Raw genomic sequence first — 25,035 nt, 5'->3', positions numbered from 1 at the left:
TGAGTAAAAGAGACAATTGTCATTTTTGGGTGAACTATCCCTTTAGAGGTATTATTCACCTAAAAATTTGTCATAATTTTCCCTCAATCTGTTCTAAACCCATATTGATGTTGTTTCTTTTCTCATAATGGTTTATGTATATTTATAGGGAAAACAAGGCGAACCAGGACTAGATGTAAGTCATTATTATTCTGCAAGTTACACAGAGTATTTGTATTTGGTCTTACTGAACATGTCTCTCTGATGTCAGGGTTTCCCAGGGCTTCAAGGAGAAAAAGGGGACAACGGAGACAAAGGAAAGAAGGTTAAAAACAAAAAGACATATTTGCTAAATAAATATTCTTATTCAAAGTCATATTTTTCCATATCTGTTACATCTCTCTCTCTCTCTCTCTCTCTCTCTAGGGTGAGAGAGGCACAATGGGAAAGAAAGGCCTGAAAGGACAGAAGGGAGAGCAAGGACCTCCAGGACTTGATCAGCCTTGTCCTGTGGTATGTCATGAAACCATATCACCATCCTCTGTGCAATATATGTATTTCTTCAGCAAGATTAGTAGGCATGCGTGTTCAGAGTTTACTGCAACCGAGATTTGACATAGATGGGGTTCACTAACAGGTCACCAATGAGTGTACAGAACCTGGTGGAGAGGCAAGGGCTCTATCAGATGCCCCCTGCCCTTTGGTACAGTATTTTATACACTCACCTAAAGGATTATTAGGAACACCTGTTCAATTTCTCATTAATGCAATTATCTAATCAACCAATCACATGGCAGTTGCTTCAATGCATTTAGGGGTGTGGTCCTGGTCAAGACAATCTCCTGAACTCCAAACTGAATGTCAGAATGGGAAAGAAAGGTGATTTAAGCTATTTTGAGCGTGGCATGGTTGTTGGTGCCAGACGGGCCGGTCTGAGTATTTCACAATCTGCTCAGTTACTGGGATTTTCACGCACAACCATTTCTAGGGTTTACAAAGAATGGTGTGAAAAGGGAAAAACATCCAGTATGCGGCAGTCCTGTGGGCTGAAAATGCCTTGTTGATGCTAGAGGTCAGAGGAGAATGGGCCAACTGATTCAAGCTGATAGAAGAGCAACTTTGCCTGAAATAACCACTCTTTACAACCGAGGTATGCAGCAAAGCATTTGTGAAGCCACAACACGCACAACCTTGAGGCGGATGGGCTACAACAGCAGAAGACCCCACCGGGTACCACTCATCTCCACTACAAATAGGAAAAAGAGGCTACAATTTGCAAGAGCTCACCAAAATTGGACAGTTGAAGACTGGAAAAATGTTGCCTGGTCTGATGAGTCTCGATTTCTGTTGAGACGTTCAGATGGTAGAGTCAGAATTTGGCGTAAACAGAATGAGAACATGGATCCATCATGCCTTGTTACCACTGTGCAGGCTGGTGGTAGTGGTGGTGTAATGGTGTGGGGGATGTTTTCTTGGCACACTTTAGGCCCCTTAGTGCCTATTGGGCATCGTTTAACTGCAAGATGCTATCCTATCAATATGGGCCAACATTTCTAAAGAATGCTTTCAGCACCTTGTTGAATCAATGCCACGTAGAATTAAGGCAGTTCTGAAGGCGAAAGGGGGTCAAACACAGTATTAGTATGGTGTTCCTAATAATCCTTTAGGTGAGTGTCTAGTGTGTGTGTCTGCTTACCTGCATCATTTGTTGTTTCAATCCTGGTGCATTGGGTTCCCCTGTACACAACAACAAGATCTGACTCAGATGCTTGGCATGGATGAGTGCTTCGGTGCAATTCAGTCAATTTCTTATCTCTAAGAATCCAAAACTCTCATACACAATTGAAATCTAACCTCAATGAGTTCAATCAGATCTGTGAGATTATAGGTCACAGTACTGAAGCCATCTGGGTTTTGTGCTTTTGTATGTCTGAGTTATAAATGGAAATTTCTTACAGAATTCTTTGAATAAATATGATAGCAATGTTAAGGAATTGGTCTATTTTACTACTTATTATGAGCATGATGCGTGTTGTAGTTAAACTTCAGCCTTCCTACCAAAAGTGTTTCTCTGTGGGTCGGCAACTCTGTTCCCAAATCTTGGGAGCTTGCTTGCTAGTTATTGAATACACATGCAACATCGTTACATGAAACCTCATAAGTGACTGATCTGGAGTGCTGTACATACTGTAGCCAGCAACTGAAGTACTCGGTATGGGAGATTCGACAGGCGGCAGTTTAACGCATTAATTTAGTGTGATTAATTGTATTTAAAAAGTTTCCGTAGTGTAGTGGTTATCACGTTCGCCTAACACGCGAAAGGTCCCCGGTTCGAAACCGGGCGGAAACAAATTTTAAGTTTTTTTTTTTTTTTTTTAAAGCTTACAGCGGTTATTGTTTGTTCATGATCCCTATTGCATTACCCAATGTTCAACAATGAAACCTTTCTGAAAAGTGTTACAAATACATTTGTTTTTGCAAGTAAATTTCAGCCGGGGGCAGTGCAACTCCTGCTCTAAAGGCACTACTACAGAGAGCAGGCAGCACAAAATGAGGAACATCACCCAGCAGAACACCTTTTTTAGGGAACATCGGACTGATTGATGAACACCGTTCATATTAATAATTGTAATCTCTCAAACCATAAATATAATTTTAATCCTATATATTAATGTATCTTTTTTTGAAAATATTGATATTTTGATGAATCATTACAGCACTAAATAAAATACATAGCACACAGAGATATTGGGTAAAATAATCATTCAGTGTAATGCAATTACACTGAACTTTTTGTTTGATCAATATTTTTTTATAAAATATAGCCTTAATGTATTAATAATAAGCATTTTACACAACGTCCACAATCTTGGATTTATTATTTCACAGATTATTTCATTATGGTATCATAATGCATTCACCGCAAAGGAGTAAAACCTATGATGCCTTAAAATACTTCCTGGGTTGACGGCTCACTAGGTTTTGTTACAAAGCAGGTGAATCCTTCAATCTCATAATCATTGGTGGTTTGATGTGTGATCCTTCTGCCTCCATTGTACCATGAGCCATTGAACGTGCAAGTCATTGAGTTTATTCTCCTGTCTATTCACAGGGGCGAGATGGACTGCCCATACCTGGATGCTGGCATAAGGTTTGTAATCATATGACTTAGGGTATATTGAAAATGTGACTCCTAATAGTTTATCATGATCCTTTTTTATAATAGTGAAGATAGAGTTTGCAACTGTGAATGCTTCCTCTGTATGTCTCCTAACAGATTTGTCCTCTTACTCTCTTGCAGTAATGACTAACCTGGAGCATGGAGTTTGTACATATTTTGCCAATAACATTTACGTTTTTCCTCCCAGTTTTTAATAATCTCTTATGTAATATATTGGGTTTGCATATGGGAGTCCCCTGCAAAAAAAAAAAGTGTGTCTGTATTGCTGCATTAACAAAGGGGGCTCAACACTGCCACAATAACAAGTAGGCTAGAAAGTTAATAGGCAATCAAGAGAGCACCATAGGTGGCAAGACTTGTACTGGTACTGAAAGGAGACATTAACTGCTTGTTGATGCACAGAGAATGCTTCTGCTGTCCTTAAGGAGAAAATGGGTCTTAACCCAAAATAACCCTGAACCTTCTAACAGACTGACCAATGTGTCTGCAAATTATGACTTCTTACTTTTCGGGCATCAATTGAAACAACCAACCCCATCCACTCTTCATTAAATGTTTTCTTTGAAAGGAGGAGGCTTCAGGGCAGGGGGGCAAAGCCAAGCAGTCACTTCAGCCCTAAAGTACACAGAATGGGTTACACATTGAAGAAGGATACATTGCCATTGGTGAGCTGGATGCCCCAAATGAAAGGGCTCGTCTGTACTACAGGCAGGAAACCGATAAGGGCGTTGCACTGGATTTGTACTGGTGTACATATGGACAAATTTGTACTCAGGAAATTATTGTCAATAGAAAACAGCATAATATCTTGTTGTTGTTTAAAGTCTGGTGTTCATAAGTACCCTCATATTGAATAAATTACTTTGATATTTTATCTGTAATTTTTATTTTTATAATTACAATTTACTTCTTTAAAGCTACTTAGATTCATTGTGTGAATAACTCTGTACCATGCATTATGTGTATTATGTCCAATAATTGTTTCTTTTCTACATTTACTTTTGTTTAAAGTTTGTAAAAGCTAAAAAATATCATACATTCCTAGAGTGACAAGCAACTCCCAGCATTAGCAATAATACCAATAATATGGTAACAATGTAATCAAACTGTTTGTTTTCATTTTATTTACATTTATCATTCAGTCTTTGACATTGCATCTTTATTTTACAGAAATGTTAGATATACGTTTTGAAAGCTTTGCAAAATTAGATAATATCTAATAATGTATGATACTCTATTATGTGCAGTTACAAATCAAACAAAAAAATTTATTAAAATTAAGGAGACTTAAAATTATCCATGATTCCCTTAAATATAGTTTCCGTAGTGTAGTGGTTATCACGTTCGCCTCACACGCGAAAGGTCCCCGGTTCGAAACCGGGCGGAAACAACTTTCTTTTTTTTTTTAACCAAAAAAGTATTAAACATTACCTTTTTTCATTTTGCCCAACTTAACATGACCATAAATAATTTGATTCAACATTATACTGATCAAGTGAGGACAATATTAATTACATAAAATGGCTATTATCCAAATGTTTTGTATTATGTCTATCCATGGAGATCATTTCTGGTGGCTCTGTGAAGCCAAAATCTGAAGATGTTTATCAAAACAGTGACCTGCAGATCTAGATCACTGATGAGAGAAAAGTGTATTTTAACAATGCACAATGACATAGCATGCAATAATGAATAAAGAGAATAAATAATTCTCAATACTGCTTGCTACATTTGTACAGTAGATACAAACACACATTCATTATCAAAATAGCATACTATCAGCACAAGCTAGTTTGACAAATCAATGTGTGGAAGGATAATTCCTCTATATTGTGTAAAATTATGAACTATGCCTATTTTTCAAAGCGAACAGATCTCATTTCTGACTTGCTCATGAGACTTGACTTTACCTATAACTTCTTTTTAGCTCCATTTGTTGGAGCTACAAGTCAAACACTAACAACCAAGTAATTGTAAAATTTAAGTAAAATTATAATAACTATAGTTACACTTTCAAATGTGATTAAATAAAAACACTACAAGGAGACTAAACAGTCAAAACACTACCCATAATTCTCCTATACTAACGTTTCCGTAGTGTAGTGGTTATCACGTTCGCCTAACACGCGAAAGGTCCCCGGTTCGAAACCGGGCGGAAACAAATTTTAAAGTCTTTTTTTAGAGCTTACAGCGGTTATTGTTTGTTCATGATCCCTAGTGCATTACCCAATGTTAAAGAATGAAACCTTACTATAAAGTGTTACAAATACATTTGTTTGTTTTTTTCTTTAAACGACATCCAAAAAAGAAACACGCAACCATTCACGATACTGTACACGCACAAGGACTTTTATACTGAAATAAGCCCTTCTGCTGGTGTAAGAGGTGAAATAACATTACTGTACGAAGGCTTAACACTTCTGCTGCATATAATCCAAATATGCCTGGTTTTAACTACGGGGGAGATCAGGTACTTTTTTGCTAAATGAAAATGGATCATATGTCCTAATGATTTAATGCAGCATTAGCATATATGCTGTTCAGAAATTCAGTTGCATCTCTTTAGCAAGCTAACATTTAAACAGTGGGTCACGTCAAATCTGACAGTCTAAATGTTTACCAAAAAGGTTTAGTTTAGTAAAATAAAAACACTACTAATAAGTACGAGTACTAATAAATACTTAATACTAAGTCATAATTTTAGATCCGTTTGGAAGCGTTTCTGGGCTATTAGCTTATAGCCGCTTTCTTTTTTGTCATTCTGTCGTTACAATACTTTTAGAACGTTTACACGAGGAAATCTTTACTGTTTTGTAATTCATGATATATGCACTTGTACATATTTTGGTTTACAATATTTATGTTACACTTAGATAGGGAAAGAGTTCCCCAGATAAAACAACCGAAAGATTTGAATGAGAACCCCAGACTGGGTACAGACTGCGCCGCGATGATGTGCTACAACATTTGTCTTTGCTTATGCTGACTGTGCCCGGATGGGATACACGTTCACTGATGTGCAAAACATCTACACAAGTATTTTAGACATCAGCGTTACGTGCATATGTTTTATAGATCAGATCGAATGAGGGCCTAATTTTACAGCATAAACCAGTCGATCTAACAGGGTTTGTGCATTGAGTGGCGCATTAGAAATAGAGCTCGCTGTTCCATAATATGGTAACAACTATAGCCACACTGAAATGAGTATCAGAGATAAAGAGCTTAAGATACATTTCAAACCCGGACATGTTGAGCTTGCTCAGGTAAGGCTTTTGGTGGAAATTCTCGGCAGCAACAACGCGGGTTACAAGCTAACTCCACTTTATTAAACAAAACCTTATAATCCATAGGCATATTGAGGGGATATCCGTTATGTGTCATTACTAGTTTAATCATAAACAGTTATTGTTGTAGAGACGCACATTTCAGTTTTCGCAGAAGAGCATCTGCTGAACACGAATGCAGGTGTCCATTTTATATTTAGCCAGCGCTTCAATGCTGCCTCAAAAAGAGAATAAAACGGTTCTTAGGGATTGATGTTTATACTAAAACTGCTGTGTAGTTTATGAAACTCAAGATTCAGTGGAATTGCATTTAAACCCTCATGTAGGCTAATCCCTTAAATACATTTAACCAGTTTCCTGTCTAGAAGCGAGTCAAGAGATATCATGCACACAAGTTGCAGTAAACATTGTGCTTATTGTGCTTCAGAATGCAAAACCAAAACAAATGCAAAACTAAATTTCATAACTTTACAAATTGCACTGAAATTATATAATTTAGTGCAACTTTTTCAAAAATGCTTCGGTTTATAGAGCAGACATATTGTTTTAAAAATTATGATGAGAACTTTCAGCATTACAACCGAAATCAGACCCAGTTGTACGACCACTAAACAGGCTGAAGGTGGCGCTTGACCGACTAAACACCTGTGCGCAGCATCTTTCCTCAGCTATCAAATATTTAATTTCATTAAAAAGTTATTTGCCCAATCATTTGGTGTTTAAGCTCGTGGATGTGTCTGTGCGCGTGCAAGAATGAGGCTGAAAAAATATATCCAATCAAGAGATCTAAATCTAACGCCGATGTTTTTTTTTTTTTCAAAATAGGCCGTTTCCGAGTCTGTTTCACCATGTAAAAAAATCAGATCAGATTTTCATTTGTCAATGCGAATGTCCGTCGAATTTTAGGCAACCATAAACGAACAAATCTTGACTATCAGCAAGATGTCATAACGCACACATTGAAAAACAAGATAACATTTTACGAAAATCAAGGTGGCAAATATAATTTACCTCAGACGATAATACAAGACGAAACATTAACAACGTCCGATGTCAACTGTATTTATGACCTTGTTTTTCGTGTCGCACTTAAAACATATAAAGTAGTAAATGTTATGCGTACTTTAGCAGCACATTTTTAACACGAGAACACATGTTCGTCGAAACGACAATGGCGAGTTCAGATTAACTTCCCAAAACTTGTTCCTAGCACGACCCTTTCCTCAGATTTCTTTTTTGCCATACCACATACACTTGAATGTTTAGTGATGTTGTTTAATCTCTAACCTTAATCACTTACCATCTTCGTGATTTCACTCCATCAGTTCCATTATGTATGTGGTTTGAGCTCCGCCTGTTTGTGATGGGCATTCCGGCTGTTGAGCCTGCTCGTTCGGCTCAGCTCACTAAAAAGAGCCGGCTCTTTTGGCTCCCAAACGGATCTTTAAAAAACATGTTTTGTATTTTTTCCAAGTCAAACAGTTTGCGATCATTTGACTATAATTGGTGTTAAACCTTAACCACAATGTATTTAAAAATGCATTGGGTTTTTTATGAAAAAGAATGCAATTAAACGTTTGCATTTAAAGTAGAACTTTTTATATAAGCAAAGTGCATATAAATCTAACATTCTAAACGAATGCAATCTGAACAGCATTATAGAATATTGCACCATTTCAAAGAAAAATAAATAACAATTTGCAAATTAAAATAAATGTAAAAAAGGATGCTATACGTGTGCTTTTAAAGTATAACTTTTTTTTAATGTATATAAACAAAGTGCATATTAATGTAATAATTCAAAACAAGTACAATCTATACATAATATGTTGGCTCCGCCCTCCTTCACGCATCCTTGGTTCATTGCTTGCCACTGCATGTCTGATTGACAGGAACAACAGGTGAGGCTGTTAGTCTGAGAAGACAGTCAGAACATATGTGTGTGTGTTTGAGCTTTTAGGCCTATATTATTTAATAAATGTTTTCATTCTTTGAATTAGTGCATTTAAATCTTTTGATTATTCATATCTTATTTTTTATATATATTTTTATAAATAGATTTGGCTCTTCTGATATGAGAGCCGGCTCCCAACGTTCACCTAAAAGCACCGGCTCTTAGAGCAGACTCGTTCTCCAATGGCCTGTATTGTATATTTTTCAAAATCTTCTAGTGTGTTTTTATATATCAAAATACTTATATGAGTTTCTAGGCCTTTGTGTGAGCCAGGAGAGAGCATATGAGGTTACTAAAAGTGTTGATGCTGCAGAAAACACAAAGAATGGTATACAACCTTGAAATACAGGATGTACTTCTTTAATCAGTTATTATATGAATGGTGTCTTGTATTCTTGCAGCTGGTGTTTTGCTGTTTCTGTTAATTAGTAGTATTTTGACATATATTCTTGATGTATTTCCTTTATGCCGACACGTATCTCTAAAATATATGGTGTGTCTCATTAAAACACAGGATGCACTTCTTACAAAAATACTTTTAATAAGTTAGATATCTCTTATATGATATGTTTTCTGGCATGGTGTTTTGCCTTGATGAGTTGAGAATCATTGAAGCTTGTATTTTCTTTCATTAATTAAATGATACTGTGTATGAACAAACAAGGCCGCCTCATTATGAGGGTATACTGAAATGTAGGGCAAAGGTAAAAGGTATGTGAAGGGGACATGGCTGTTTTTCTCATACACAGGTGTTTCTGAAATTAATGCACTCTTACCATGAACTATGACATATGTCAAAAATAAGTGGAGTTACCAGTTGATGTATGTTTTTAAAAAATAATTAGATGGGGATTTGCCACCAATATTTAATTAGCTGAGGAAATAAACTATATTGGTGGCGAGGGAAAGAGACAAGGGTAATTATTCTATTGGTCAGAGATAATGGGCAAAGAGATAACAAAAAGGTATATAACTGAGAACTTAGGAGGATAGAGTCAGGACAGACAGCTGACTGGACTCATGCTTGTTGATTCTCAATAAACTGAACTTTGGCATCTGGAACTCAAGACTCTGAGAGTTTTCTTCAACTTAGAGAAAATCATCGCAATCTTCCAGGACACCTGTCACTACCGCTTGTTTTGGCGCGAAAATAAAAACAGGTGCTCAAACACCATTTCATCAGAATTTCTTCCTGCAAGACAGCAATCATTTCTTGTCTAGAAGCCCTCTACCTTCGCTATCGATACACAGAAGTCTGCGGGCAGAATCTTCATGGCAGCGAGAATACTTTCCACTCCCCTGCAGTGCTCCAGCAAACATCTTGTCGCTTGATGCTTTGCTGTTGAACGGATTTCAGCATCCCGATTCTCCGCAGTGCGTCGGCAGGTGTAGATTATCCTTTAAAAGCTATTGTAATTTGTGTGATATATATATATTTATTTATATATATATTTATATCTCTAAAAGAACCACTTACGTGTTCGCGTCTTTTTTCAAGATGTCGTTCCATAAGTGTTCATTGTGCGAGATACACATCCCGCCATCAAACCAGCATGAGAGCTGCGTTTTTGTCTGGGCCGCGCCCATGCAGATTCAGCTCTCATGGAGACAGTGTCCTCACTGTGAGGACATGAGTCTCAAGTCGCTTCGCTCACAAATCGCCTTCATTCTGAGGGACGATTCAACCTCTTGTGCCCTCCTACCCCCCTCTTCTGTGATACCCGAAGATTCACACAAGGAGGCATGGCGGGGCCGCGAGTTCGAGCAGGATGAATTTGTGGTGGATCACATGCCCTGCAAGCCCCTCTATCTCCACGAAGTGCAAGTTTCCCAATTCACTATGTGCGAGACAAACTCCAGCCCTCTGAAAGAGTGTGCGCCCTCGTCTCGTTCGGTGGATCTGATGCAAGTGATGATGAGGATAATTATGATGACATGTCTCTCGCTGAATCAGACGAGCAGTCAGTGGATGATGCTACGCCCCTCCCCCCAACAAGGGTGAGGACCGTGTACACGCCACTAACATGGAGATGCTTTGTGTCCTTACAAGGGCAGTCGAAGAACTCAACCTTGAGTGGTCTCCCCCAGAGGAATCTCGGCTGTCTCGCCTTGATGAGTGGGTCATTCTGGATCTGCATATGTGGCTGACCCTCACGGAGATGTGTGACAGAGAGAAAACATCTTTGTTGGATGCTCCAGTGTCTGCAGGTGGCCTCTTTGGCCGAACGGTGAGTAAGTTTGCTGAGCATTACGCTGCGACTCGGCAGCAGTCACAAGCTATAAGTCACTTTATGCCCAGAGCATAGCACAGACGGCTCGCCCTCACTCTGTTTCAATTCAGCGCAGGCTAAAAGACCCATGCCCGCTATGTGAGTGCCAGCACCTGATGCCGCCGAGCCACCAGTGGGTGCACCGCTTTGAAGCGGAAAACTGAGCCTGTGGTTCCTTCCGGTGCTCCAAAGGTGGCTCGATTAAAGACACAGAACACTGTTCCTCATTTCCCCACTGCTGTTCGTCAGGAAAGGAGTTGTTCACAATGTTTTGCAAAATGTTGTTTCTGTGTCCTACGCAATAAAAAAATGCTATACAAAATGCAATTAAGAACACAGCACTCATTGCAAATGCACGCGATGCTCATACATTCTCAAAAAAGAGCCCCTTTTTTCTTCAAAGCACACACATTCATGTCTGGAGTTTGACCCAGGTCTTTCAAGAGCTACTGTCTAACCCAGGAAAGACTATGTACCCAAGGTCCTAACCACGCCCTTCAAAGCGCAGGTAGTTCACCTTCAGGCCTTCTTCCCTCCTCCATTTAATTTGGATGAGGTACAATCATTGCATTTGTTATGCCTTGTGCAGGAACTACATGCATACGTTAAGCATTGTAGGGTATCTAGGTTCAGGTTTGGGGAATGTACAATTAATTTTAATGATCGTAATCAATGATTAATCATACGGTTTGAACTAGATAACAATACATTCTAAATCGCCCCAAAAAGGGCTTATATAGTCCAAGAGTCTGCTTCAGATATATATAGATAATTAAACACAATGAATTATAATTAGGAATATACATCATATGCAGACAGGCTATATTAATTTTCAGAACACCTTAATGGAATTGACCCGTACCGCGACCAACCAGTTCGTCCGCCGAACCACGTTGCTCGATGCTCTTGATCAATTTTCCAGAAGGGTTATTCTTAATATAAGCTTACTCATCAAAAGCACGTTAACTTACTTTGATAATATCAGCTCGTACCTTTAGATCGCACATTAAAGAGGCTTTGTTTTATGACCAACAAACACAGACAATCAAGCGTATAATTGGGTTTAATACAAGGAACTAGGATATATCACTACACTTAACAAACAAACATTTAACATAGAACAAACATAAAATAAACAAAGTGAAAACAGTAAGGAAAATAAAAGGGATTACAGGGTTCAAACTTGTTACAACAGTTAAACCTTAAGAGCCAGCAAGGGAATTACACACTTTAACGCATTTTAATTTAGATGGAATAATACTTGCAAAATGGACCTTTGTGTCGCTGAACAAGACTGCGTGTGTGCGTGAATGTCCTCGTTGCGTCCGTGAGCTGGAGGGTTTCTCTTGGTGTTTCCCGAGCGTGGATCGCTCGCGGGCAGTTCAAAGCATCTTAGGAGTGGCTGTTGTTGTTGCTGAGAGAGAGTCCTTTCACCCGGAGGGTATCGGACTGCTCCAGAAACGTAAAGTGTTGAGCTTTGTCCGAAGACAAATAAAAGACTGAGATAAACGCCAAATAAAATAAAAGACATGTCTGACGAAAGTAACACAGAAAAGCAAGAGAGCTTGGAGAGAGAAGAGACAAAGGACAAGAGCAGGATAAAAGAGATAAGAGAGCGATTCAATCCTCGATCCTGACTTTAAAGTAGGGAGGTCACACCTCCTCTGGGAGGACTGGCCCAGTGAGGCTCCTTTGTGTTGGGCGCGAGATGGTTTCTTTGTCCTGCCAAGGCTCTTCAATTGCATAATTTACGACCGGGTCAGGATTTTGGGTTGAATCACTCAAAAGACAGTAAAACATAGCAGAATACCTTTTAATGTAACCTTATATTTATATTCAGCTAGGACAAGTCGTAAGGTTTAATTTGATACTAAGAAACTTGTATTTGGTACACTTAAAAGTGAATATATATTTTAAGACCCTTTATATAAGGCCTCAGAGTTTAACTACACAACTAAACAATCTTAACTAGTTTGATATAACAGAAATACACAAGCATACTGGGATAAACATATTTCCTTCAAAATAAGACATTTCTGGGTTTTAAATGTATTCCATGGAGACAAATGGAATGTCGGTCTCCAAGCAAAGGCTCTCTCACTGGACTGTCGATGCAATTACCCTGGCTTACGTGTTTCAGTGTAAGACTTGCCCAATTGGTGTTAAAGCACACTCAAGTAGAGGCATGGCCTCCTCATGGTCATGGACGAATTGTGTGTCCTTACAAGACATATGTTTTGCAGCAGGATGGTCTTCTCAAAACACATTCGCAAGGTTTTACAACCTAGACGTAATGTCTCTTTCTTCACAAGTCATCTCTGTTTAGAGCACTTGCTATTCATTGGCCAAATATATGTACTTATGCCCTTCCCTTTAAGTATGGAGTCCCCATCATTTACACACCCACCTGCATTCAGGCCGTTATAATTTACCATAAAGTCACAAGCATTTTCATTATAAATAAACTCCCTTCCCATCTAGGTTCATAAGGAGTTCATTCATACAATATACATTTTATCCACGTTTCGAGGACAATAACACCGCCCTCGCGGAGAGAGCACTCGCGGCTGACGCTACAGAGGTTGGTTCACTCTCCGTCTCTGTTGTGGATGTAACCCGATCATTCCGACGGGTGAACATCCGTAAAGCCGCGGGTCCAGACGGCATTCCGGGCCGCGTCATCAGAGCGTGCACGAATCAACTGGCTGGTGTTTTTACGGACATTTTCAATCTGTCCCTCTCCCTGTCTGTTGTCCCCACATGCTTCAAAACATCAACCATTGTGCCTGTACCGAAGCAAGCTATAATCACTTGCTTAAATGACTGGCATCCTGTTGCTCTGACCCCCATCATCAGCAAATGCTTCGAGAGGTTAATCAGAGATTACATCTGCTCTGTTCTGCCCACCTCTTTGGACCCATTGCAGTTTGCCTACTGCAACAACCGCTCCACTGATGATGCCATTGCATCTACAATACACACTGCTCCCTTCCATCTGGAAAAAAGGAACACATATGTGAGAATGCTGTTTGTAGACTACAGCTCAGCATTCAACACCATAGTGCCCTCCAAGCTTGATGAGAAACTCCGGGCTCTGGGCTTAAACAGCTCGCTGTGCAGCTGGATCCTGGAAACCCTGTCAGGCAGACGTCAGGTGGTTAGAATGGGCAGCAACACCTCCTCATCACTGACCCTCACACTGGAGCCCCGCAGGGCTGTGTTCTCAGCCCACTCCTGTATTCCCTATACACACATGACTGTGTGGCAACACATAGCTCCAATACCATCATTAGGTTTGCTGACAATACGATGGTGGTAGGTCTGATCACTGACAATGGTGAAAGAGCCTATAGAGAGGAGGTGCACACACTGACACGCTGGTGTCAGGAGCACCACCTCTCCCTCAACGTCAGTAAGACCAATGAGCTTGTAGTGGACTTCAGGAAGAAAGACGGAGAACACAGCCCCATCACCATTAACGGAGCACCGGTAGAGAGAGTCAGCAGTTTCAAGTTCCTCGGTGTCCACATTACTGAGGAACTCACATGGTCCGTCCACACTGAGGCCGTTGTGAAGAAGGCTCACCAGCGCCTCCTCTTCCTGAGACGGCTGAGGAAGTTTGGAATGAACCAACACATCCTCACACGGTTCTACACTAGTACTGTAGAGAGCATCCTGACTGGCTGCATCACCGCCTGGTACGGCAATAGCACCGCCCACAACTGCAAAGCCCTGCAAAGGGTGGTGCGAACTGCCAGAAACATCATCGGAGGTGAGCTTCCCTCCCTCCAGGTCATATATACAAGGCAGTGTGTGAAAAAAGCTTGGAGGATCATCAGAGACTCCAGCCACCATGGTCTTTTCTCACTGCTACCATCAGGCAGGCCGTATCGCAGCATCAGGACCCGCACCAGCCGATTACATGATAGCTTCTTCCCCCAAGCAATCAGACTGTTGAACACTTGATCTATCAGGATCAATAATTAGTACTGCACTTTATTCATCTATAATCTCACACTGGACTATCAACATATTCTCCTCAATACAACTACTTATATATATTTCATATACTCTTACTTATTGTATATTGTGTATTCTATATTGTGTGTATTGTCTACTGTGCATTGTATATAATTATTGTGTTGTGTAAGTATGTGTACATTTGATATGTAAATTGTGTTGTGTAAGTATGTTGTTTACTGTAATTGGTATATGTCTCGTCACTGTCATGACTGCTATGTTGCTTGGAACTGCACACAAGAATTTCACCTACTGTTGCACTTGTGTACATGGTAGTGTGACAATAAAGTGATTTGATTTGACTATAGTTCATATATTCGTTATGACTGCTCTCCTCCTGGCCAGCACGAGGATCACTCACTGTGGCATACTCATGTCGGTCGCCTTCCCACAAGACTGCGGCGCCATGATTCCTCTCTGGGAAGACATGCAGCATGATGGGATTCTGTTCCCTGAGATGAATGGAACATGACATTGCGAACGCTAGCTGCACGACAAGACTCAGCATTCTTGAGGCTCAGAAATTCTGAGGAAATGGTGTTTGTGCACCTGTTTTTATAACTTACAGTTTCGTGCCAAAATAGGCAGGGCTCAAACATCATAGCCCATTTTAGAAAATTGCCGTTATTGTAGAGGTCGTGTAAGAAGGCACTCCCCATATGCGTTACTATGCAATGTCTTGTTCCCTTTGTCTCAGGGAACCAAGGTTGCGTATGTAACTGAGATGTTTTTCCATCAGACACGACAAGTCATTATTTGTGGTCATAGCCAATGAGGCTGTAGGGGCGTGTCCAGATGCTATAACAGTTGGATACCATTGGTTTTAAATCTTGGCAATTGCACATCCTATCCAAAACAGCTGTTTTTAAAAACTTTGCATATTGACAACTTTTAAATGGATAGTTCACCCAAAACATTTTAAATCTCTCATCGTTTACTCACCCTCCTGCCATCCCCGATGTGTATGACTTTCTGCAAAACACAAAGATTTTTAGAAGAATATCTCTGCTCTGTAGGTCCATACAATGCAAGTGAATAGTGACTTTGAAGCTTCAAAAAGCACATAAAGGCAGCATAAAAGTATCAATACGACTCTAGTTGTTTCATCTTTATCTTCAGAAGCAATTTGATAGGTGTGGGTGAGAAACAGGTCAATATTTAAGTCCTATTTTACTATAAATTCTCCTCCCTGCCCAGTAAAGGGGGATATGCACAAAGAATGTGTATCGCCAAAAACAAAAGAAGAATGTGAAAGTGGAGAAGGACCGAATATTTATATATTATATCATATTAGAAATATTTATGTTTCTAAATTACACAAAATATATCACTTCTGAAGATATGTATTTAACCACTGGAGTCATATGAATACATTTTATGCTGCCTTAATAGACTTTATGGACCTTCACATTTCTGGACCCCATTCACTTACATTGTAAGGACCTACAGAGCTGAAATATTCTTCTAAAAACCTTAATTTGTGTTCAGCAGAAGAAAGTCATACACATCTGGGATGGCATGAGGGTGAGTAAATTATAAGAGAATTTTCTCTTAATTTTTGGGTGAACTCTCACTTTAAAATTAGACAGTACAAACTTGGGAAGTGTCATGTCTTATCTTGGTATGTCTCACTTCTGTTCTTTCCCTCTACTCTGCCGCCCTCTGTTGATCGTTATATGTTACCTTCCCTCTCCTTCCCTCCTCTTCCAGCTGTTTCTCATCTCCCCTGTATTCCTCGTTAATCCTCTTCCCACCTGTTCCCTCTCTCCTCTGATTAAGCTCTCTATTTCTCCCCTTGCTCTCGCTGCATTCTTTGTCGGATTCTCACTAAGTGTTACTCTCCGCTTACCCTGTCTGTTGCCCATGGACTTGCTCGGGATCTAAGGAAGCACTTGTTTTGTTCAGTTTTTTATCACCCTCTCTGCGGGCTGTTTGTTTGTATTCCTCTCAAGGAGAAGACTTTGTGTTTGACATTATTCCCTGAGCTTCATTAAAAGACTCTGTTTTGCTACATCGCTTTTGGGTCCTCACTTACCATCATAACAGAAGAATCCGACCAAGATGGACTCAGCGACACCGGTCTCACTCCTGTCAGCCGTCAAGTACCAGGGAGCAATGTTGGGCAGACATGAGGCAGAGCTGTCTGCGGCACGACACGCCATTGAGGGCCTGGCTGCTCAAGTCTCCGAACTTTCGAGGCAGATTCTTGTCCTTCGCCCCAAGCCACTGGTCACCTCCAGGGCTCCCGAGCCTCCAGAGCCCAGGATTAATAACCCGCCGTGCTACACTGGTGAGCCCTCTGAATGCCGTGCTTTTCTCACCCAGTGTGACCGTTGTTTTTTCTCTCCAGGCCACTACTTATGCCCAGAGCAGAGCCCGTATCGCCTACGTTGTTTCTCTCCTTTCTGGACGGGCTCGAGAGTGGGGAACGACCATCTGGGAGGCGGAGGCTGAATGTACTAACTGTTATCAGAATTTCAAGGAGGAGATGATACGGGTATTTGACCGCTCTATTTTTGGTGAAGAGGCATCCCGGGTCTTATCGTCTTTGCGTCAGGGTAAGCGGTCTGTTACTGACTACTCCATTGAGTTCCATACTCTCGCAGCCTCCTGTGACTGGAACGAGCCAGCGCTGCTCGCCCGTTTTTTGGATGGTCTCTGCACGGAGATTCAGGAGGAGATTCTTTCCCGAGAGGTTCCCTCCCGCATGGATGCCTTGATCGAGCTTGCTATTCGCCTAGAGAGACGTTTTGATCGCCGTCACCGAGCTCGTGACCAGGAGTCCACGTTTTCCTTTGCTCCCCTCTCCGCAGCACTACCACCCTCCGACACCACCTTGGTTCCTGAGCCCATGCAACTGGGGGGCATCCGCATTTCGGCTAAGGAAGAGGAGCGGAGAATCACCCACCGTCTCTGCCTCTACTGCGGTTCTGCTTCACACTTCGTGACCTCCTGCCCGGTAAGAGGCCAGTGCTCGCCAGTAAGAGGAGAGCTACTGGTGAGCGCTACTACTCTGGTCTCTCCTTCGAGGTCTTGCACCACTCTTCCTGTCCATCTCTGCTGGACTGGCTCTGCTGCCACCTGCAGGGCGTCAGGAGGAGCCTGGTGATTTGTCGGGGGTACCGGAGGAGTATCACGATCTGCGGACGGTGTTCTGTCGTTCCCGGGCCACTTCCCTCCCCCCCATCGTTCTTATGATTGTAGTATCGAACTTCACCCGGGAACCACTCCCCCCCGGGGAAGACTTTACTCGTTGTCGGCTCCCGAACGTCAGGCTCTCGAGGATTATTTATCCGTAGCTCTCGATGCCGGTACTATTGTCCCCTCCTCTTCTCCCGCCGGGGCAGGGGTTTTTTTTGTTCAGAAGAAGGACGGTTCCTTGCGCCCCTGTATTGATTATCAAGGGTTGAATGACATAACAGTTAAGAATCGTTACCCGCTCCCTCTTATGTCATCAGCTTTCGAGATCTTGCACGGAGCTAAGTTTTTCACCAAATTGGATCTGCGTAACGCTTACCATCTCGTTCGCATTAGGGAGGGGGACGAGTGGAAGACAGCGTTTAACACTCCGTTAGGGCACTTTGAATATCGGGTTCTTCCGTTCGGCCTCGTAAACGCCCCTGCCGTTTTTCAGGCACTAATTAATGACGTCCTGAGAGACATGCTAAACATCTTTGTTTTCGTTTATCTCGACGACATCCTGATTTTCTCTTCGTCTCTCCAAATTCATGTCCAGCATGTGCGTCACGTCCTCCAATGCCTATTAGAGAACCGTCTTTACGTGAAGGCTGAGAAATGCACTTTCCATGCCGCCTCCGTTAGTTTTCTCGGCTCTGTCATTTCTGCAGAGGGTATTAGAATGGATTCTGCAAAGGTCCATGCCGTTTTAGACTGGCCCGTACCTAAGTCGCGCGTCGAGCTGCAGCGCTTTCTCGGTTTCGCCAATTTTTATCGACGTTTCATCCGTAATTTCAGTCAGGTGGCCGCCCCCCTGACTGCCCTTACGTCTGTCAAATCGTGCTTTAGATGGTCCGTTTCAGCCCAGGGGGCCTTTGATCTCCTCAAGAACTGCTTTACGTCCGCGCCCATCCTTGTTACACCTGATTTGTCCAAACAGTTCGTGGTTGAGGTTGACGCGTCAGAGGTGGGCGTGGGAGCCATCCTTTCCCAACGCTCTCCCTCGGACAACAAGGTCCATCCGTGCGCGTACTTTTCTCATCGCCTGTCGCCGTCTGAACGTAACTACGACGTGGGTAACTGCGAGCTGCTCGCCATCCGCCTAGCTCTAGGCGAATGGCGACAGTGGTTGGAGGGGCCGACCGTTCCTTTTGTCGTTTGGAGTGACCATCGGAACCTAGAGTACATTCGTTCTGCCAAACGACTCAACGCGCGCCAGGCTCATTGGGCTCTGTTTTTCGCCCGATTTGATTTCATTATTTCCTACCGCCCTGGTTCCAAGAACACCAAGCCCGATGCCTTGTCACGTCTCTATTCCCCTGAAGTCCCCACGGACCCCGAGGGGATTCTCCCTACGGCCCGTATCGTTGGGTCAACTGTCTGGGGAATAGAGAGGCAGGTTAAACGAGCGTTCGCTCTCACTCCCTCGCCGCGCACCTGTCCTAGACACCTCTTCGTTCCCGCCCCTACCCGCCTGGCCGTTCTTCAGTGGGCTCACTCGGCCAAGTTGGCTGGTCACCCCGGCGTTCGGGGCACACTCGCTTCCATTCGCCAGCGTTTTTGGTGGCCCACTCGAGAACGTGACATGCGTCGTTTCGTGGCGGCTTGTTCCGTTTGCGCGCAGACCAAGTCAGGGAACTCTTCTCCGGCCGGACTTCTCAGACCACTTCCCATCCCCTCTCGACCGTGGTCACACATCGCCTTAGAGTTCATCACCGGACTCCCTGCGTCGGCGGGCAATACAGTCATTCTCACTGTCATCGATCGATTTTCTAAGGCGGCCCATTTTATCCCCCTCACTAAGCTCCCCTCCGCCAGAGAGACGGCGCAAATAATCATCGAAAATATTTTCAGAATTCATGGCCTCCCTCTGATATTGTTTCGGATAGAGGTCCGCAATTTACGTCCCAGTTTTGGAAGGAGTTTTGTCGCTGATGGGGTCTTCCGTCAGTCTCTCGTCCGGCTTCCACCCTCAATCTAACGGTCAAGCTGAACGGGCCAATCAGACTGTCGGCCGCATCTTGCGCAGCCTTTCTTTCCGTAATCCCGCATCCTGGTCCGAACACCTTCCCTGGGCAGAATACGCCCATAATTCGCCTCCGTCGTCTGCTACCGGCCTGTCTCCTTTTCAGAGCAGCCTCGGTACCAACCTCCGCTGTTCTCGCCGCAAATCGCCGACTCCAGCGTCCCTTCCGCTCAAGCTTTTGTCCAACGTTGCGAAGCACCTGGAGGGGTGTTAGATCAGCTCTCTGCCGTTATAGGGACCAGACTGTGAGGGCTGCTAACAAGCGTAGAACTAAGAGCCCCAGATATTGTCGCGGCCAGAAGGTTTGGTTATCCACTCTCAACCTTCCCCTTAAGTCTGTCTCTCGTAAATTGACTCCGCGCTTCATCGGTCCGTTCCGCATCTCGCAGGTTATTAGTCCCGTCGCGGTGCGACTTCTTCTCCCCCGCTATCTGCGCCGCGTCCACCCAGTTTTCCACGTCTCCTGTGTTAAGCCCGCTCTTCACGCTCCCACTCGTCCCTCTTCCCTCCCCGTTCGCGTTGAAGGCGCTCCCATCTACAGGGTCCGCAAGATTCTGGACATGCACGCTCGGGGTCGTGGTCATCAGTTTCTGGTTGATTGGGAGGGTTACGGACCCGAAGAGAGAAGTTGGGTCCCCTCTCGGGACGTGTTGGACCGTTCGCTTATCGATGATTTCCTCCGTAGCCGCCAGGTTCCCTCCTCGAAGCGCCAGGAGGCTCTCGTTGAGGGAGGGGTACTGTCATGTCTTCTCTTGGTATGTCTCACTTCTGTTCTTTCCCTCTACTCTGCCGCCCTCTGTTGATCGTTATATGTTACCTTCCCTCTCCTTCTCTCCTCTTCCAGCTGTTTCTCATCTCCCCTGTATTCCTTCCCACCTGTTCCCTCCCTCCTCTGATTAAGCTCTCTATTTCTCCCCTTGCTCTCGCTGCATTCTTTGTCGGATTCTCACTAAGTGTTACTCTCCGCTTACCCTGTCTGTTGCCCATGGACTTGCTCGGGATCTAAGGAAGTTCTTGTTTTGTTCAGTTTTTTATCGCCCTCTCTGCGGGCTGTTTGTTTGTATTCCTCTCAAGGAGAAGACTTTGTGTTTGACATTATTCCCTGAGCTTCATTAAAAGACTCTGTTTTGCTACATCGCTTTTGGGTCCTCACTTACCATCATAACAGGAAGTATATAATGAATGACGCTGTTATATAGAGGGAATTAGGGTAATGTGGGACAGCTAAACTCTATATTTTCATATGATTAAGGTATAATTTATTAGTCTGAACTATTGGGGTGACCTAGATTAACCTAATTCACAAATGTTTTATGCATTTTTTTTAATGGGTTCAGTTTTTAAATAATTATGAATAGTTATGGAATCACATCACTCAAATTAATCTTGCTATGACCTTTGGTCTGCCATCTAGGATGATGTTTACACGCCATACCGGCGGGTGCTTGTGACAGGTGCGACAGGGCTACTTGGGCGTGCTGTTTACAAAGAGTTTAAGAACAATGACTGGGATGCTTTGGGGTGTGGCTACAACCGGGCCCGGCCTTGTTTCCTGAAGTGTAATCTACTGGATGAAGATGCAGTGCAAGGGGTCATTCAGGGCTTTCAGGTGATGAGAAACTTAGTATGATATTACAACCAGAAAGATCACCTTCTGTTCTACTACTCCCCAACTTTGCCACTAGCACCTGTAACCTTTTCTTCCCTGATGTGTCAAAACTAAATAAAGATTTGTCCCATGTTGTGGATTTCAGCCTCATGTTATTGTGCACTGTGCTGCTGAGAGGAGGCCAGACGTGGTGGAACGTCACACTGAAGCAGCCATGAACTTGAATGTGCATGCATGCGCAACACTGGCCAAAGAAGCAGGTCGGTAAAGCAGCAAATTACTGTTGGGATAGTTCAAACAATATAATATTTCTCATCAAAGTTCTCTATAATACTTTTTTCTACAGGTGGCATTTTCCTCATCTACATCAGCACAGATTACGTTTTTGATGGACGTAATCCCCCCTATGGAGAAAATGATGCCCCCAATCCTTTGAATTTGTATGGGAAGTCTAAGTTGGAGGGTGAGAGGGAGATACTCAGACACTGCCCAGGTATGGTCAACCTTTCAACCATATTGGAAAATCTTAATTTTTAGTTTTGTTTTATCCAAGATAAGTTTATGTCATGGTCTCAAGTGAGATGATATAAAACAAGTTTTAATAATTTTACATTTGCTGCTAATACCGTTGAGCAAAGACAAAACAGTTGTGCCTTTTAATAACTTCTTTGCATTTGCTCTTCCCAGGTGCAGCTATACTGCGAGTGCCCATTCTTTATGGAGAGGTGGAGAAGGTTGAAGAGAGTGCAGTGACAGTATTGTGGGACAGTGTTCAGGAGGGAGCTGAGAGCAGCAACTTAGACCACTGTCAACAACGCTTCCCCACCTACACCAATGATGTGGCACGTGTCTGTCGGACCATGGCTGAGAAGGCCCTTCAGGTGAGCACTGGCATGTATATAGCACTCAGTATTTTACTATTTACTCCACATGATTTCTGTTGACATTTTCTGTGCTGATTGTGGGGAAAATCAGCAGAATAGAATAAATATGATACATTTGGTTAAATGGAGCTGAAAGAACTACACTTCTATTTTTTGCTGATATCATTATCAAATTTGTCCAAATATTAGAAATGAATACACATGGGGATAAGAACACGTGGAACTTTGTAAATGATAGGTGTTGAAATCTGCAGAGCTTTCTGTGGAATTCTGCAGGCAGAGATTCTGTTCTCATATGTCCACACTGATTTCAATACAGTATGTTTATGTTGCCTTCAGGACCCTTCATTGCGTGGAATATTCCATTACTCTGGAAAAGAGCAGATGACCAAATATGAAATTGCTTGTGCAATAGCAGATGCTTTCAACCTGTCTAGCAGTCATCTAATACCAGTGAGTAAACAAAAAGCTAAGGCCCTGAAAAGATAACATCATCAAATCCTTTGTCCTTAGTACAGTCAGTTTAGTCTGCATATTTCTTACCCTTGCATGTATCCACAAACAGATTATAGCTATACATGAAATGTACTTGTAATGTAAACTATATAAACTCATCAAAAAAAGAAATGTCCCTTTTTCAGGACACTGTATTTATAAGATCATTTTGTAAAAATCAAAATAACTTCACAGATCTTCATTGTAAAGTGTTTAAACAATGTTTTCCATGCTTGTTCAATGAACCATAAACAATTAATGAACATGCACCTGTGGAACGGACATTAAGACACTAACAGCTTACAGATGGTAGGCAATTAAGGTCACAGTTATAAAAACGTAGGACACTAAAGAGACCTTTCTACTGGCTCTGAAAAACACCAAAAGAAAGATGCCCAGGGTCCCTGTTCATCTGCATGAATGTGCCTTAGGCATGCTGCATGGAGGACTGCAGATGTGGCCAGGGCTATAAATTGCAATGTCCGTAGTGTGAGATGCCAAAGACAGCGCTACAGGGAGAAGGACAGCTGATCATCCTCGCAGTGGCAGACCACTTGTAACAACACCTGCACCGGATCGGTACATCCGAATATCACACCTGCAGGACAGGTACAGGATGGCAACAGCAACTGCCAGAGTTACACCAGGAACGCACAATCCCTCAATCAGTGCTTAGACTGTCCGCAATAGGCTGAGAAAGGCTAGACTGAGGGCTTGTAGGCCTGTTGTAAGGCAGGTCCTTTCCAGACATCGTCGCCTATGGGCACAAACCCACCTTCGCTGGACCAGACAGGACTGGCAAAAAGTGCCCTTCACTGACGAGTCGCCGTTTGTCTTTCAAGGAGTGATGATCAGACTTGCGTTTATCTTCGAAGGAATGAGTGTTACACCGAGGCCTGTACTCTGGAGTGGGATCTATTTGTAGGTGGAGGGTCAATCATGGTCTGGGGTGGTGTGTCACAGCATCATCGGACTGAGCTTGTTGTCATTGCAGGCAATCTCAATGCTGTGCATTACAGGGAAGACATCCTCCTCCCTCATGTGGTACACTTCCTGCAGGCTCATCCTGACATGACCCTCCAGCATGACAATGCCACATGCCATACTGCTCGTTCTGTGCATGATTTCCTGCAAGACAGGAATGTCAGTGTTCTGTCATGGCCAGCGAAGAGCCCGGATCTCAATCCCATTAAGCTCGTCTGGGACCTGTTAGATCGGAGGGTGAGGACTAGGGCTATTCCCCCCAGAAATATCTGGGAACTTGCAAGTGCCTTGGTGGAAGAGTGGGGCAACATCTCACAGCAAGAACTGGCAAATCTGGTGCAGTCCACTTAATGCAGCTGGTGGCCACTCCAGATACTGAATGTTACTTTTGATTTCGAACCCCCACCCCTCCCCCCGTCTTTTTATGTTCATACAAATAGTTACACGTTAAGATTGCTGAAAATAATAGCAGTTGAAAGTGAGAGGGCGATTCTTTTTTTTTTTTGCTGAGTTTATAAATAAAATATAAAGTATAGTATTTATAATATGACTTAGGCAAATAACTTTCTAATCTTAACATTCATCAGTTTTGTTATTTAATTCATTTGTGTGTATGTGTGTATAGATGACAGAGCAGCCCGCTGGAGCAGGGGCTCAGAGGCCACAAAACGCCCAGTTAGAGTGCTCTCGTTTGGAGCTCCTTGGACTGAGCATGGACCCGACCCCTTTCAAAACTGCCATAAGGGACAGTCTCTGGCCCTTCCAGCATGACAAACGATGGAGGCAGACTGTCTTTCACTGAGGCAACAAGGATATCCCACAACAGGGCCACACACTTTACATGTTCAGAATTAATAAAACAGGTTCATGCTCTTAACATGTTCAGCACCTTTGTTTTACTGTATGATCAAGTATACATTTATTGTAGCCAAGAGGTATGTACCGTTATGTGTTTTGTGTGAATTTACATTTAAACAAAGTTGAAGACGTGAATGTAAGATAAAGTAACAGAAGATATCTTCAGTTTCTGTTCTGTCTATTACTTGAAGAAATGAGTGCACTATAAATAAAGTATCAGGAAAAAAAAAATATAGCCTCACTTATTTGTTTCTGAACATTAATATTGATGTATATAATAAACAAGATAATCTATGTAGCAATATTGTTAT

At 42.5% G+C, this 25,035-nt stretch overlaps 2 protein-coding genes and 3 non-coding genes across 6 annotated transcripts in view; all 5 read left to right on the top strand.

Annotated features, from left to right (window-relative positions):
- Positions 1-5,381, top strand: part of LOC127628087 (collagen alpha-1(XXIII) chain-like) — a 172,009-nt gene extending 166,628 nt beyond the window's left edge. Inside the window, exons 26-30 of the mRNA XM_052104770.1 lie at positions 149-175; positions 251-304; positions 406-492; positions 3,092-3,130; positions 3,729-5,381. Of these exons, the coding sequence (XP_051960730.1) occupies positions 149-175; positions 251-304; positions 406-492; positions 3,092-3,130; positions 3,729-3,779 (258 nt within the window). The 3' untranslated portion in view covers positions 3,780-5,381. The remainder of the gene's footprint in view (positions 1-148; positions 176-250; positions 305-405; positions 493-3,091; positions 3,131-3,728) is intronic.
- Positions 2,257-2,329, top strand: trnav-aac (transfer RNA valine (anticodon AAC)). The gene has a single exon. It is a non-coding gene; the product is annotated as a tRNA-Val (tRNA).
- On the top strand, positions 4,478-4,550 carry trnav-cac (transfer RNA valine (anticodon CAC)). Its single transcript has one exon. It is a non-coding gene; the product is annotated as a tRNA-Val (tRNA).
- On the top strand, positions 5,249-5,321 carry trnav-aac (transfer RNA valine (anticodon AAC)). The gene has a single exon. It is a non-coding gene; the product is annotated as a tRNA-Val (tRNA).
- A 134-nt stretch (positions 5,382-5,515) lies between the features above and the next one.
- LOC127628071 (methionine adenosyltransferase 2 subunit beta) lies at positions 5,516-24,944 on the top strand. Of its 2 annotated transcripts, none has more exons than XM_052104749.1 (7): positions 5,516-5,630; positions 21,309-21,503; positions 21,649-21,763; positions 21,850-21,996; positions 22,191-22,384; positions 22,727-22,840; positions 24,492-24,944. In XM_052104749.1, the coding sequence occupies exons 1-7, from the start codon at positions 5,601-5,603 to the stop codon at positions 24,666-24,668; spliced, it is 972 nt and encodes a 323-aa protein (XP_051960709.1). In that variant the 5' UTR covers positions 5,516-5,600; the 3' UTR covers positions 24,669-24,944. The 2 variants fall into 2 exon arrangements, with proteins under 2 accessions (XP_051960709.1, XP_051960708.1); XM_052104748.1 differs by lacking the exon at positions 5,516-5,630 and adding an exon at positions 6,238-6,426.
- Positions 24,945-25,035: the final 91 nt, after the last annotated feature.

This window comes from Xyrauchen texanus, chromosome 34 (assembly GCF_025860055.1).
Source record: "Xyrauchen texanus isolate HMW12.3.18 chromosome 34, RBS_HiC_50CHRs, whole genome shotgun sequence".
Classification (NCBI taxonomy): domain Eukaryota; kingdom Metazoa; phylum Chordata; class Actinopteri; order Cypriniformes; family Catostomidae; genus Xyrauchen; species Xyrauchen texanus.
Note: the sequence above shows the minus strand (reverse complement) of the source record. Positions and strands in the feature narration are given on the sequence as shown.